Source organism: Centroberyx gerrardi, chromosome 14 (genome assembly GCF_048128805.1).
Source record: "Centroberyx gerrardi isolate f3 chromosome 14, fCenGer3.hap1.cur.20231027, whole genome shotgun sequence".
Classification (NCBI taxonomy): domain Eukaryota; kingdom Metazoa; phylum Chordata; class Actinopteri; order Beryciformes; family Berycidae; genus Centroberyx; species Centroberyx gerrardi.
The window spans coordinates 25987763-26004885 of record NC_136010.1 but is presented as its reverse complement, the minus strand read 5'-3'; the positions used below and the strand labels follow the sequence as shown (position 1 = coordinate 26004885).

The window sequence follows — 17123 nt, the reverse complement described above, 5'->3', positions numbered from 1 at the left end:
ATGCACCGTTCCACTGTTCTGTAAAAACCTCCAGTCCCTCATTCATGTGCCGTAATTCACTTGCTTTCACAGATCGGAATTAACGCAAAGTATTAATTAACACACACACACCCTAAACAAGGGGGGATGATACACCAGAGGCCAAGAAAGGGATGCAGATGTGGGGTTTTCCTTGAACGCTGACTGCAGAACAGTTTAGTAATAATCCCTCTAATGGATAAGGTTAGGAATGATGCATACTATAATACTACATTTCCTAAATTGTTGATAGTCTGGAAATCTCATGTAAACCCCAGTTAGATTGTCATAGAAGAGGTGATCAGAATAGAATAGATTACATATAGAGCTACTGACAAAGGCAAAACTTTGAAAGGACAGAGGTAGTCTAGGTCAATTTGAATAGGATTTACAGTGGTTAAAGTAATATTTTGCAAATTAGCAGTAATATATTTGTTTGACATATATTTTTTTTTTACATTCTCAAGGCATACACAAGTTCACTCCATGACACATCAGCTGAGAACAGCTGTCTAGGAGAATTAAACATTTCCTTTAAAAGACACTAGATGGCAACAAAAGCATATTCCATATTCCATTGCCTGTCAAATCATCTCTCTCTCTCTCTCTCTCTCTCTCTCTCTCTCTCCCTCTCTCTCTCTGTCTGTCTGTGTGCACATCAGGCACAATATGAAATCAAATTTCAAGTGTGTAATTTTTCCTTCAATGGAAAACCAGTGACAAATGTTATTGCACAGGGTCCCCATGTTAATCTAATCTGTCTAATCACTCCCCATTTATACAAAGACCTCTCATCTCTCCGTTGTTTTTATTGCCACAGATTGGTCGTAGAGTGGCACACTGAAAAGGAACATTTCATTGTAGCATTCAAATCACTTGAATGCTGAAGGAAGTCGTGTCAAGAGCAAATGTAGTGGTGTGTCTCATGTATTTCTACATTCATTTATTTATGCAACAAATGGCTCAGTTTTTCTGTTACTATCCATATACTTTTGTATGTTTTTAGTTTTCTTTTATTGCTCCATTCCGCTCTTCTAGTGAGTAATATTCCTTTCAGTAGGACCAGTTTGCACTTGTTTTCAATAGGTATTGCTTAGTGAAATCAAATCCAATGTGCTCAGGATAAAAAGAGTGCCATAAATAAATGACAGTATAAAGCAGGTAATCTGTCATATTTGTGTATTTGTGCTGCCCTTTTCTTCTGGAACATTCCAAACATACAGCAGTGTTTCATTGATATTCATTTAGTTGCAGCGGCCCTCACAGCTGGAAAACTGCCCCGCAAACTGCTACATAAAGTAAATAAATGAAAATTCATCATCTGGCCATATTGCTCAGCCCACTCCAAAAATTAATTAAATTTAATTAATTAATTGTAATTACAATTGCGATTACAGCAATTTAAGGCTTTTTAAATGTCCATATATTGTGATAGTAATATCCAAATGAGAGACATTTTAAGCTGAAACACCTACTGGAACAGATACTGGAATGGGTCCAGTAGCAAACCTGAGTCTCAGAACTAAAATTATTACTGGAGACACTGCATACCCATAGTGTTTCAGGCCAATAGCTTGTGCTAAAATCTCACCAGCCTTTCCCAGATGGGTTTTGGAGGTGGCACCACAGACAACACCGGGATGTCTGTCTGTGGAGCTGCAGGAATGAGGAAGATGTTCGTTATGACTGGACAAAGCTGCCTCCTCCATTGACAAAAAAATACTTCACGTATCGATGGTGTTGCATCCTGCTGTTTTAGAGTAGAGCACCATTGATGAGGAGAGTGGGATACTGTACTACTTCAAGTACCACAGGGCTGCAGTGACACATTATGGCATTTTAGAAACTATAGGAACACAGTTAAAGACACATTATTCAATTAAAATTGAGTTGGAGAGCTGTAGAGATGCAGTATAGGCCATATACAGAGTATTCCTACCTCTTTTTTGCCACAGCACCATGGTCATCAAGATGCAAATGCAGGTCATTCAGTCAGGGATGAGACACTTCACTCCTGTATACCTGGCAGCCATCAAATTTCACCATGGTTTAGAATCAGATCTGCTGTTTATTGAGCAGTGCCTACTCAATGAAAGGAAATAAAAGTTGTGAAAATGGAACTTTCAGCAGTCTTCACCTCTTGGCTGTGAATTTTCACCCAACTCCAACAAAGCTCTTCTGATGTTCAGAAAGAACTATACGTCATCGCCGCGACGGCCGCCGCACTGTACACAATCTGTTCTTGTTCTGAGTTTTTCTGCGCGTACGCACCTATCGATCTAACTGACATCGAAATATATCGGACGGCGCCGGCACAGAATACCCACCTCCCTTCATCAATACGCTCCTCATCTACCACTGCCGCTACAACTACTCTACAACAAAGACCATAGGCCCATAACTTGTGCTAAATTCCCAATGTTCTTTTCCCAGATGGTTTTTTGGAGGCGGCAACACTTCTGCAGAATGAGATAGCACTGGGATCGCTCTGTCTATCTATCTGTCCGTCAAGCTGCTCCTCTGGAATGAGACAGATGTTGGCTCTGATTGGACAAACCTGCCTCTCCTGTTTATACCTACACCCATCTCATCAGCTGGAGATTGTCTGCTGATAGAGCGACAATATTGTCTCTCTCTCACACACTCAGGAAACTCATTCAGACTCCGGTTAGGAGTGTGAGGGAAACAGCTGTGCTCGCGCACACACCCACACACACACACGTACTACAGAAGCAGATTGGGGCAGATGGGGGACATGCTTCATTATAGCGGTACATATGAGTGGGAGAATTGCTTGATGTTTTATCATGTACTCCACTGCTTATTGAGTCAGACATATGGCAGCACACCCCATTTATGCCATTTAGATGAGTGAAAAACAAGTTAAATGAGTTGCTTTGGTTAGCGTACAGGTTTTGTCTTGAATTTCAATGGATTTACATCCTTCAAGCCGTCTAAGGGATATTACTGCTGCGCCCCCTCTCTCATTACACACACACACACACATACACTCATGTATGCATGAACGCATGTACCTATGCATTTATACTCACGCATATACATGGACTCGCACATATGAACTCTCTCTCTCTCTCTCTCTCTCTCTCTCTCTCTCTCTCTCTCTGTCACACACACACACACACACACACTACCTTATCACAGAGCTCGCCCCGGTGCTCGGGAGGTTGAAAGGAGAGGAGAAAAGAGAGTGTTGGCAAGAAAAAAAACAAGAAAATGAGGAGGACGGAAATAACAGAGTAAAGTAGAAGGAGGAGAACAGTTTAAGAATGAATAGGAAAAGAGGGCGCGTAATGAGAATAGAGGGGTGGAAGGGAAGGGGAGGAGACGAAAACGAGGGAACGGGGGCAGACGAGGAAGGGAGTGGAGGATGGGGTATGTCAGGAAAGGAGGAGAGGAGATGGCAGGAGAGGAGAGGGGTTGAGGGGAAGAGAGGGAAAGAGGCGAGTGGAGGAGGAGGCCGAGGTACAGATAAGCCAGCGGCTGTATCAGTAATTGTAATCTGCAGGTCTGACATGGTTCTGCATGTAAAGCTATTAGGCTGCCTGTGCCTCCGAATGCTAGCCTCCCTCGCTGCACTCGCAGATAGGCAGGTGAGCCGAGCCAAGCAAGCAGGCAGACAGATACACAGACAGGCAGGGAGGTTGGGAAGCCAGCATGCAAGCCAACAGCAGAGGAGATATACAGGCAGGCAGTCAAGTGAGGCTGGGGACACTCTACAGACTGAGAAAAGGTCAGACACCATACACTTAAAAGGGCATTAAGTAGTCTTTAACTTTTATCGACCTTTATCGGCGACTGAGGAATTGCAATAACATCAGCAGGTCTCTGGCACAGCTTCTGGCGCCCTGCAACTGACACAATCAATGAAGTCACATTTTCACAATAGAGACCGGTAAGCTAGCTAATTAGAGCAGACATCCAACAGACAACGTCTAGTAAAGGGGTAATGTATCACCATGCAAAATGCAGTGATGATATTGTCATTTGCTTTTTTTGGCTTGAGAACAAAATGTTTTTGTGGGACACTGGTGGCTCTGTCGCAGCACTGTCCTCCATTGTTGAGTGGTTCAAAATAGGAGTAGGTTGTCGGCAATATACTATACACAATATAGGCAATATATAGGCAATATAGGATATATATAGGATATAGGAGACACTTGGTTAGTTAGACTTGAAAAAAGTAACTTGATTGTTTTTCGAAAGCGTGTTTGTCTTTACACTAATGCTCTTAAAAACCTGGGAAGAGGTGTTCCACTTTGCAGTATATGTTGTTATATTCTAATTAATAAAACATACGCATAAGTAAATTCAACACACATGTAATATATATTTTTCACCTCTGGAATGTAAGTGGGCAAATAATTCAAAATGTCAATCTAGAATCTGTTTATCGAATTGCTATCATTATGAATTGAGAATCGACTTTAAATCGAATCGTGACCTCAAGAATTGAAATCAAATTGCATCATGACATTCCCAAAGATTTCCACCCCAAATTCACATATACATGTTGAACCAAAGGGGATTGATCCGGTCATCCTGATGATCCAAATCTGATAGTTCTTCCATGTTAAACCAGTAATAGGGTTATGGTACTAGTTTTGAAAAAAATGCAAAATAGCTGAATAAGAAAAGCAAATATAACATTACAAATACCATCTGATGGATTCTTTTATCCAAAGCTCCTTATGGTAAGCAAACATTTTTTAAGATGGTTTGCCCTGATGGGAATTGAACCCCTACCCCACTGAACTATGTAGGATCACTTCAACATGACAGTGTAAACTATAACAAAGAGTGAAGACATAAAATGAAAAAGGGAGAATCTAGAGTAGAAAAGGGTAAAAGAGGGTTGCAGAGGAGGAGGAGCAGTGGCGGGAAACAGAGGGAGGAGAAGGGCCACTGGCTCATGTTGTCCTCATTCCTTTCTCTGTCTATCTGTCTGGTTGTAATTATCAGTCAGATTATTATTGAGTGCTAATTTATTGCCTCGCTGGGAGCTATGTGTTAAATAAACGCAGCGGAGTAAATAAAGAGAGGGGGGAGAGAGAGGGGGTGAGAGAACAGACTGCTGCTGCTATCAGATGGCAACACAGCACACACACTGCCCAGAGGGGAAGAGTGAGACGTGTGTGTGTGTGTGTGTGTGTGTGCGTGTCTGGCCCGGGTGTACTCATGAGCCCAAAACACAAGCGTTCCCGGCCTGTGTTGTGTGTTGATGATCCATTGGACTATTAACATTGGTGCGCTGCCCTCAGATGCTCACTTCATGCGCCCCTTCTGTACCGGATCGGGGAGTCGGCCTCCTGCAGCCCATATCACCGTGGCGTCTCGCCCGGCAGACACGCCGACTAACGGCTCAGCCAGCCGCCATCTGTCGTCCCTGCAGCCCCGCCGCGAGACCTGCGGCACAGCACGGCCGAGCTGGAGCGCTGCAAAAAATATGCTCATCTTAAAGGAGAATTCCGCTTATTTTCAACCTGGGCTTTGTTTTCCTAGTTTTTGCCATTAGGACGACTGTGTTCAGTATTTCGTCACTCGCTGGTAGCGCTCCTGTCCAATACACATATACAGAGCCAATGTAATCTACAACTGAACCCCAAAAACACTCACACTGCAGTGAAAACATGCCTTCAAGTAGCTGCGATTGAACAATTATCACAACATTTCAGTTCTAATAGTCCATTTGCTACTTTTTAGTGTTTCCCACACACTTCCTTATTTACTTTACTGGCTGACGCTTTACTGACTTCCACCCCTGAAGCTGTTAGTAAAAGTAAAAACCCTCCCACACCACTGACTTCTGGTCAGCCTTCTGAAATAATAAAAAAGATAATAAAAACATATTCACTTGCTGTGGTCAAGGGAGGAACCTCCATTATATTAAAGGTGGACGACACTGACTTAAAAAAAAAAAAAAAATGACCAGAATCGGCCTCATACAACATGACCCTAGTCTAACCGTAGTGGAAATGTTCCAACATCACTGTGTCCTCATTCCCACTCATCCAGGACATTTGCAACAAGCAGTGACCCATCCCACCTCCACCATGAACAGTTTGCCTCCTTGCCGTCTTGCAAACTGTTCTGCAGCATTTGGTACATTCTTAAAGTCACACTGAAGTGAAAAAAGACTCATTCTAACTATCATACCATACATCTATTTGACAATTTATGCAAAAAAAATTGTCAAAAAATGATTTTACTGTACCTTTATATAAAAAATGGTGTTACTTTTACTTACTGGAAAATGGAAAATCTTTAGCGGTGGTTGTATACCAGGAGGTGTACATGATCCCTAACTGATATCTCATTGGTTTACACTTTTGAATGATCCCTCCCCGCGTTATGTCCCGCCCCAATGTCCTGTTTCAGCAGGAAATACATCACATTAAGGAAGGAAGAAGCTCTCAGAATGCGGTTTCATTGTGACTTTAACAGACTGAGGAAGAGTTTTTAGCCCCTAAAACTAACGCTAACCCCAATCTTAACAGGAGATTTATCCTCGCATTGAGTTTAAAAATCGTATGTGTCTTAGAACTATAAAAAAATCTAACAATTGGATGAGATAATTGTACTTGTTTCCAGTGCAAATCAGATGGTTTCAGATGGTTTTGGAGTTTTTCACACCTGTTTCCAGTGAAACTGCACTGGAAACAAGTGGAAATATGTTACCCTAATTGGCAGATTCTTTCATTTATTTTAAGGGAAACGTGATTTTAAGACTAAATGGCATTTTTTTGGCTGTGAGGCCTTTCCACAACGGAGGCTTCCTCTTCTCTCTCTCTCTCTCTTTATATTTTTGTCTCACTCTGTCTCTCTCTGTCACTGTCTCACATTCGTTAATGAACAAACCTCTCTTCTCCTACTTTTTTCAATTCATCCTCTGTCTCCCACTTACTCTCTCTGTCTCTCTCTCTCTCTCTCTGTCTCTCTCTCTCTCTCACACATTCACATTCACACTCACACACACACACACACACACACACACACAGACGCACACTTTCTCACTTTCTCTCACAACCCCCTCCCCTCTGTCTCCAGCTTCTAAATAGACCTTTCACACCTCTAGCTGTGTACTGAATTGATTCATATGCAGAAGGTGCCCGGAGTCGGCAGAATATAGGATAATACATTTGTAAGCTAATCTCCTGTTTAGCTTATGGCTAGCAGCTGCCTCATTTAATTATGCGCCTTCTAAATAACTGCAGTTACTTTTCCGCACTTGTTTACATTTGTTATTATTTATGCGGGCCAAGGCCTGCCTCCCTTGTCTTTCTCGCTATCAGATGCGTTCTTATCTTTTTTTACTGTTTTCATTTTAGGCGTTTAGCACGCTCTTCTTTAGAGCGATTTAAATAAGTGCCATAGTGGAATGAGATTAATATCCTGTATGGCATGCTGTATAGCTTTTTATCTGCAGAGAAGCAATTTCAACTTTATTGTCTTTCCACCTTACACAAGTGCAGAGTGAACTCACTCACAGTACATAATATACTATTTTTTTAAATTTTTGTGTTGTGTTATGTTTAATGTGACCTACGTGAGCGACCCACCAAGTCAAATTCCTTGCATGTGCAAACTTGCTTGGCCAATAAAACACATTCTGATTCTGATTTTGATACCAAACGAGTTACAAACAGCACACAGTGATAGCGGTCAGGTCAGGGGTGGGGTTGGGATGATGTTCAGTTCAGTAGGGGGGGGTAGTCTTCAGTTCACTGGGGTGTGTGTGTGAGTCCTGCTCATCAATCTTGCAGCTTGGGGGGTAAACACTTCCTCACTCTTCCTCTCTCTATCAGCGCTGGACTGAACGCTGCGGTAGCGTTTATCGGACGGCAAAGGAGCAAACAGTTCACGGTTGGGTTGAGCTGGGTCGCCTTCATCTCGTACCACTCGCTGTAAATGTCTTGTATGGGTGGGAATGATGTGATGAACAGAATATGCTCTCTATTGCAGGGTGAGACTAATAGATGGGGCGGATATTGGCCTTTTATTAAAACGGGATGTCAGTCAGTCGATGTTGTCCACCTCTGATATGATGGATATGATGCCTATGATGCACTTTGTTTGATTATATATTTATTGTATAATTGATCAATACTACACTGACTGTCTATGGGAAGCTCTTAACCTGAAGTGATTCTAATGCAACATTTTGATTAGATTCCACACAAGTATGCATGAATATATTATTATTATTTGGTTTAAATGGTTTTAGTGCCCCATGATGGTCTAAATGCTGTCTCAGAGGTTTTTCTACCCTGCCAAGAAAACGTAATCAAAGATCAAATTAAAATATCAAAAATCAAACAGCAAAAAATCAGCGCAAAATATCAGCTTTCGGGAGAAAACCCAAAAATCCATATCGGTCGAACCCTCTCTATTGTACTTCTTTAGAGGTTGATGAGGCTTTTGGAGGGACAGGCTGATCCTGATCCGCTCATGTTGACGTCAGGAATAAAGTCCGTCTGGTCTCTTTTCACACCCAAGCATGGTAGAGTTGACCCAACGCCACATTTTTCTATACGACAGCATACCGGAGCAGGTTTCATTATAGGCAAAGGCAGGAAGACAGACGGACAGGCAGACATGCTTATTGACAGATACTGATACAGGTAAACAGACTGATGGAATGAATGACAGACAGAAAGAGACGATGACAGGCAGCCCAGTGCGCAGACTAAACATACACAGGCAGACAGACAGCCTCAGCCGTCCTCTGTGTGTGTGTGGGTGTGTGTGTGCGTGTGTGAAGTCACGCCTGGCTGGCTGTTATCTACACACAGGCTCCCAGGTCCCTGGAGGGACACCGGAGGAGTCATCTGATTCACTCGCAGTGTCTTCTCTGACTGCAAATTAAAACGGGACGAATACAGAGAGACACAGAAAGGCTGGAGAGCTGTTTTTTTTTTTTTTTAATTAAATCCATTCTATTTCAGCCTAATCCCCCCCCCCCCCCAAACAGATACTTGTCCAACATCTAAAATTAGCTCATGAACAATTTAAGACCCTGCTTCCACCTGCATTAACATGTGTCCTGGGTGATCGAATTGTATTCAGATAGAGCCAAAAACCCATCACATCCAGATGTGAATGCACTCAAGACACAGCGAAGATCCGAACCACCTCCGGATATGGCCGCGTTTCAGATCACACCAAAAAACACACACCAGTCAAACAGGCGGTGGGCTGCTTAGATACTCTAACATCTTACCAAAAATGGATTGATACAAGCGAAACGAGGCGTTTACTGTCAGTTTAGATTAGACATCTTTATTGTCCACTCACATGAAAATTCGTCTTTGGCTTCACAGACTTTTGGCTTCACAGACATGCATACACTTAAAAACTTCCTCTGCCGTGGGTTAGAATACATGAGATAAAGACAATGAATAAGTGGGCCTTCTATTTCCTTCTATTTCTGATGCACACAAAGGTGATTTTATTCATCTTAAAACCATTTAACTGCATTTTGTTCCCTTTTTTCTGGTAGTATTGTAACTCCAATACACTATAACAGTCATAACAGTTTTACACAGACTGTATTCTACAGACTGAGAACACTTTTTTAGCGATTTTACAGTCAAACCCTACCTCGACTAAAGACTAAAATGTTTTGCAAGGCAGAGAGTGGAATTAGAAATGGTTAGAAGTTGCCACAGCATTCCAAATTTGCAAAGTCTCATATAATTCACCACAAAACTTTTAGCAGGCTTAACATTTCCCTACTGTATGCCTGGGAAATAAGCACAGCTCCCCCGAGGCGTCTTCAACTTAACTAAAATTAAAATGATGACAATCTCCTTATATTCGCATCATTAAAAGATGACTGCCTTATCACCCTATATTCATCATTTCCCGGACTTGCTATCTCCCGCAGCAGCGCTCAATTTAGCCTGTCTTTGGTCCTGTCGGAGCCAGTGCATTGAGACAGAGTGAGGACAAACAGGATAGGAGTAGTCGTTTGGTTGATGTTACTCTGTCTCCACACACATTTGACTTCAACCAAGGATCTACCAGGGTCGTACTTTTCTTTCAGGATTAAAAAAGCAGCGGATGTCCGGTGACTTGCCCTTATTACTCATTTTGTCTCATTTTAACTTCAGTAGGTTGCTATAGCTTGCATGGCAATCTGCGTTTTTGCGAGGGAAAGAGAAATCCATAGTCAGATGTAAACAGAATCCAGCTAAATCATATCTAGACACAAGCTGGATATGAGACACATGTTAATGCCAGGAGCAAACTGGAGCAAACAGGGCCTCAGAGCTGTTGCAGAACTCAGAACTAAGAGGAAGTTAAACAATTAAAAAACAAAATTAGATGCAGACACAGAGTGCTACACAGAGAATGAGCTGGTTAAACACATGGTTCACTTGACATGGTCAGTTTGTGTGTGTTTTAATTCTAGCCTTCCCTCTGCCAAGTGCAGCCATAACCAGACAGTGGAAGTATCTCTCGCATCAGAAGTTTTCTCTCTCTCTCTCTCTCTCTCTCTCTCTCTCTCGCTCTCTCTCTCTCTCGCTCGCTCGCTCTCTCTCTCTCTCTCTCTCTCTCTCTCTCTCTCTCTCTCTCTCTCTCTCTCTCTCTCTCTCTATTAAGGTCTGTTTATGAAACACAGACAATCTGCTCTGATTTGATTTGGCGTTCAGCAGCCCTGATAATTATGATGAATCTTCCTCTGTGTGTGTGTGTGTGTGTGTGTGTGTGTGTGTATTTCATACCAGATAACCCTCTGTCTTTTCTCTAGTCTCTCTATACTGATAATGCTTCTCATTGCCACAGTGCTGTTAGTCAGACTTGGGACAAATAATGCTTTACAAAAAAGTTGGTAGTGTTTGTTTTAATCTGCTGGGAGTGCCAGATGGGTGGGGTTTAGCGCACTAGGCCAGGTCAGATAGTGTCAGGTAAGTTGTCAATCACAGAGAAGGATACTAAATTTACTGAGGTCTGGTGTTGATCTGATCTGCATTTTCTTACTCTTTGTACCCCTCTCTCTCTTTTCCTCTTCTCCTGTCTTTCCCTCTTTCTTGTTCTGTCTTTCCCTATGTCACTTTGTTTCCACCTCTTTTGCTCTGCTCTCTCTCTCTCTCTCTCTTGCTATTTCCTGACTATTTCCCAACCTCTCTAGTCTGCAGATGAGGTAGAAGTTGTGGTAAGCTTCACCCTAACCCTCAAACTCCTCCCTCCATCATCCATTCCATCCATTAGTCCATTACTAATTGAACCCCTCCCTGCTCCTTCATGCTGTTAAGGTATCTATCCCTTCATTCCTTATCCTCCCTTCCATGCCACTCTCTTTCCATCCCCCGTTCATCCCTCTACCTATCCTCCTACCTTTTCATCCCTCTTTCCACTCTTCCCTCTCTTCATCACTTCATCCCTCCTGCAGGAGGGATGAAGTGATCCATTCCATCCACCCAGCCCCATCCACTCCTCCCACATATTCACCCATTCCTATTCCCCATATCTCCTTATTTCCCCCCTCCAACTCTTCACCCCCCTTCTATTCACCTATCTTCTTTTCCATCTGTCCATCACTTTGTCTGTTCCATCCGTTTATCCAGTATTTGTGAATCACAAATGACAATGTTCACTAGAGCAATTTCCAAACTGCAATAGGTTGCGACCTCTGAGAAATCAGAGGGAAAGACATTTCAGATGCTTTCCTGAGCAAAGTATTCCCGCATCCTGCAGCATCTCGCACCTATAAATCAAATTATAGGGAGATTTTTTTCAAGTGCTGAAAACAAAATTATGCAGAAATTGTCTCCGCAAGCATCACAAGTGCATATCAAAATTGCAACATGACTTTCTGTCAGTATCATGCAGCTCTACACTGTAGCCCATTAACATTCTCCTATGGCTATAGCTTCATTTTCATCATGGATCTACACTTTTATCTGTGTGTATTTTTCATTTATTTATCTTTCATTATATTCAAAATGAGAAAATGCTCAACAGTAGTATCTTTCTTTTTTTCCTTCCTTCCTGCTGCATCCCTCCCACTTCAGCCCTCTATATTTCTGTCTCTGACCATTCTTTTTATGTTTCTATCCCTTCCTTCTATTCATCTTTTCCACCCCTCTCCATCTACTACCCTTTTTTCCTTTCTTTTCTTATAGCCTGCTCACACACGCTGCCATCGTTTTCCCTTTCATTGAAGCCTAAATGGTGTGTGTGTGCATGCATGTTTTTTTTTTCTTTTTTTTTTTGCGTGTGTGTATGTGTGAGCTTGTTTGTTTGTTTTAACACACTTGTGTAGGTGCATGCAAATATGAACGTACAGTATCTGTATACGTGTCAGCCACGTACAGATATGTAATCACATATGATGTTCTGTCCCGGAGACGGGCACGATGAATGGATGGATGGATGGATGGATGAACGGATGGATGAATAGAGAGAGGCAGGAGAAAGGAGGCAATTTACGTGGGCATGTAATTTGGGGGTTGCAGCATGATGTTGGTGGCATTTAGTATTGTGTTTGTCACTGCGGGGTGCCTCGCTACTAGACCATTAGCTTCAACACGCTCAACACAGCACAGCAGACTCTGTGTGTGTGTGTGTGTGTGTGTGTGTGTGTGTGTGTGTGTACAGGCCTTGGTACATGCATGCATGTGCCGGTATGTACTTAAATGTGCAGGGTGTCTGCAGGTCCTGAGAAAGTCTTAAAATGTGCTAAATTATGTTATCTTAACTCAAGCATAAAACATGTTGAATACATGAAATTCATGTGGTGTCAACAACTATCAGGCACTTAGGCACCATCAGGCACTTCTGGTATCTTCTTGACTGCTAACTTGAAACCAGCCTGGTTGAGTCATGGGTATTGATCAACCACCCTATCAACCCCCCACAGATATACTGTGGTCTGTTTGTGTCATGGGGCAGTAAAAATCTTACTTATTGCCCTTTTCAGTCTTAAATTCAGTTTCAGAGGGATTCAAATTTGTTGCGGTTTGTTGGTGCGCTGTTTTAATCCAGTGACAGATCAGCCCGGTTGTGCAGAACTTTACACATCTATTTCAATTGCGAAATTGGTATCATATTTCATGTGAATTGGCATAAAAACGGTCTTAACAAGTCTTAAATTTAGCCTGATGACACTGTTGTGCATGCATTTACAGTACCAGTGAGTGTGTATGCGTGTATGTGTGTGTGTGTGTGTGTAGTATGCTATAAATCTGCTTGTATTTTCCTGATCCATAACTGTGTATTTATCTCTTCTCTCTTCATGCTGACTCCATTCAGTGCATACTGCTTTAATGAATACGTCCTCTCATGTGTCATGTTGATATGTCAAGGCAATGTGGACGGGAAGAAGATAGTCATTAGAAACCTTAATGTAATAGATATGCTGATATTACATGGGATACTGACTCAGATATGATTACTGGGAAAAGTAATACTATTACTGCAACACATTACCAATTAACACTGTTCATACCCTATAGTTTGAGAAAACACTGCATAACAGGACACAGTGTAGTTTGTTGTGTGTGTGTAATACATTTCTATTTGTGTGTGTGTGTGTGTGTGTGTGTGTGTGTGTGTGTGTGTGTGTTCTCTTGCAGGCTCAGCAGCTGCAGAAGAAAGATGCGGAGCTGAACGCGTTGGATGCCTTCTACAAGGAGCAGTTGGCACAACTGGAGAAGAGGGTATGGAACAACACACACACACACACACACACACACACACTCTTGCACTAGAGGCTTGCACAGACTTCATAAGTTGCACATATAAACGTATGCAGACACACAAATACAAATGCAGGCACATGTACACATTCTCAGTTGAGCAAACACACACACACACACACACACACACTCTGTAATAATTCTCCACATGGCTTGCTTATATTCATCCAGCCGCAGCAGTATGACAGAATGTGAATGGATATAAATGGTCCGTGCTGTAAGTCTCATTACGGGAGCGTCGCAGCATGAACGGCGTGGCCAGCCTCAGTCTGGTTCCACACCTGGATGAAAACACAGCTCCCGACACTCTAAAGCACTCCGACAGCGACAGTCGCTTTAGTGTGGAGGCAAGTAAACAGAAGTTGGTTATATACCGCTCCAGACTCCCACTCGGTCGCTACGACAAGAGGAGAGGAGGTTGCTGGGACCGCCCTAGTTTAGAGGGGCATCCTGTTTTGAACGCCTTGTTTAATTCCTTCCCTCAGCGTCCTGCCCTCATACACAGAAGAAGAGAAGGGTTTTTCCTATATCGGAAAATCGTTAGCAGAGGGTAGGATTGGAAGGAAAGGGGATGCGCTGAAGTCAAAATGAATTCAACTCTGGCTTTCCAGTTAAAATGAATGAATGAATGAATTTCTTTATTTATAAGAGAGGAGAGGAAGGAAAGCAGGTACCCTAACTCACCTAACCCTAACTTTATAATCAATATAAATTAATGAATGGATGATGATGATTAGTAGCAATCTTTCTTTTTTTTAAATTTCAAAACTGAGTTACAAAGTGCATTACAGACGATTATACAGCAAGTAGTTTCTGCCAGACAATCTGATTGGTCAAAGAGCTGTTCTAACTGTGCTGATAATTTATTTATTGGTTGCTATGGCAACTATGCTTAGGCATTATCCACAATTTATATTTGATACTGCAGAAAGTATTGCGATATTCGTGAAATATCGCGATATTCGATAACTCCGACAACTCCTGTGGTTAGTTAACGAGTTCTCTCCTATTATTATTGTGTACGGCGGTGATGTAGTAGATATGAGGCACAGCCATAAAGAATGGTCTCTTGGGTATACAATTATATTTAAATTTCAATATGATAAACAATAATAATGTGAATTGAAATTAGGCTACATCTGAATAAAACAGCAAATACAATGAGCACAGGATCAGTAAAAGCACACTAGTTAAAAGCTTGACTGTAAGTGCGATTTAAGAGATGACACTGATTTTGGCCAGCCTCAGCGCCTCCTGAGGACCCGTCCCAGCCCTTCCCTTTGTCTGTGTGTCTCTGACATTTCCCGGGCAGGAAAGGTGCGGAAGCTGTGGGTCTGGAGTTAAGTCTCAGCCTCACCAGGCTGCACACATGAAGGACCTTTACACTGGCTCTCAGGGGAAGCCGCTACTCTAGCTCTCAGACGGAGAAGACCTTTACAGGGGCATTTATGCTTAAAATCAAAGTATTACGTTGTGTTCGCTGTGACGCGGGCGGGCCCGGTCCTCCGAAGGGAACGGCGAGAGCAGAGGGAGAGGGGCAACCGTGACATCGGGGTGGGACATGTGACGAGTTAAAGGTCACGGGTTAAAGTTTCGTCGCGATTCGCCTTCACAGGGAGACTGTGAAATATTACAGTAGCTTACAATTCATGTTATTTCCATTCATAAATTTACAGTGCTGTCTGACGATCAACACTTTCATCCCAAGGAAAACCCTGTGATGGAGATTTGCATTACTATAGCAGCAGCAGAAACTCATTGAAAAGGCCTTGAATTTGATGTCGAAGCGAGTGGGGAAACCCTGCATATACAGTACATTCAACCAATGGTGTCACACATGGTAGTCAATTAAAAAGGTAAAACTAGATTGGATATCCATTAACTATGATTGACATTTCCCCTTTTTCTGCTGTTGGATGCCTCATGTAACTACCAGAGAGGGCAAGAGATTAGTTTGTCACTTTTGTAAACGAACTTGTGGCATGAGAAGATGGTGGAAGAATAATTTGCTCCAAAAAATGTTCCGGGTCTGTTATTTGGAACTGGTTTGGATTTGTTAAATCCGACTCTGCTCATTTCTAAAATTGTCAAAAATTGATTCAACATCCATTCACTGACTTCACGTTCATTCATTCATTCATTCATTCAGTTAGTCAGTCAATCATTTATTCACATTCATTTTTATATAGTGTGTCATTCGTTATTTCTGCTTGCTGTTGTACAACTGGAAAAGAGTCCATCACAACAGAAGTGTTGAATAAATCTTTTGATAAGGGTTGGCCCACTAGTTTTCAAAGTTTTTCAATAATTTGTGTGTGTGTGTGTGTGTGTGTGTGTGTACGATGTTATGTTCAGTGTCTGTCATAAGCTCCAATAAGAGGATAGAGTTCTTGGTAGCCACTGACTTGAGCAATAGGCTTTTCCTCTGTTGGTTAAATTCAGAGTCTGGGCTTATTTAAACTAGGCGTGTCCAATCCTGTGCTGCTAGCCTGCCTCCGTGCTGTGAAGACAAGTCAAGAAGTTTTTTTTATCATTCTTTCTTTTTTCCGTCTTTCTTTCTTTCTTTCTAGATCTTTCTTTCTTTCTAGTTTTTTCTGTCTTTCCAGATCTTTCTTTCTTTCTTTCTTTCTTTCTTTCTTTCTTTCTTTCTTTGTGACCACTAGAGGCCATAGCTTGTGACTGTCACATGAATAAGGTGCACTCACACACACACACACAGCCCAATTATGTCAGCAAAGCACAAAATCTTTGTTCTAATTACCATGCAATCAGCATAAATAAACATTTAATACTTCTATGAATAGCCTCTGTACACATATTTGCAGACACACACACACACACACACACACACACACAGGTCTTGGTGTTCAGATGCCCGGCTATTTATATTAGTCTCATTAGTAACAGGTTGGGTTTGCTGAGAGAGTAGAAGACTGGCAGGCTGGCATACGGGTGGCACAAGCTGTGTTTGCTGTTAGGCTTAGGATGTTTGGAGACAGACCTGTGTGTGTGTGTGTGTGGGTATGTGTCAAATATGTGCTGTTCTGCATGCACGCTGTATATATGGGTGCGCTGGTACTGTATGTGTGCATGAGTGTGTTTGTCTGTGCAGTGTGTGCAGGGTTTAGTGTGTTTGCAGACCGCAACAGAGCAGGGAGCCACATAATGCTGTGGTTTTAGTCTGTTTGACTGCTCAAAATGTTGTCACTGCTGGAGGTTTAGGTCTTTCACACTGCTCATCTGAACTGAACCAAGATGAGCCAAGCTGGACCGAGTTAGGCTGATGTCACTGTTATTGTTTTTAACTTGTTTTTACCTGGCATTAACGCACATCCCGGGTTAGGCTGTAAGGACAATTTGTCACAGTATGACAGTATGCATCTT

The 17123-nt window shown here is 42.2% G+C and overlaps 1 protein-coding gene across 1 annotated transcript in view; it reads left to right on the top strand.

The window, feature by feature from the left end:
* Window positions 1-17123, top strand: part of LOC139923167 (MICOS complex subunit mic25a-like) — a 77477-nt gene that overhangs the window by 13429 nt on the left and 46925 nt on the right. Inside the window, exon 5 of the mRNA XM_071913886.2 lies at window positions 13617-13700. Coding sequence (XP_071769987.1) covers window positions 13617-13700 — 84 coding nt within the window. The remainder of the gene's footprint in view (window positions 1-13616; window positions 13701-17123) is intronic.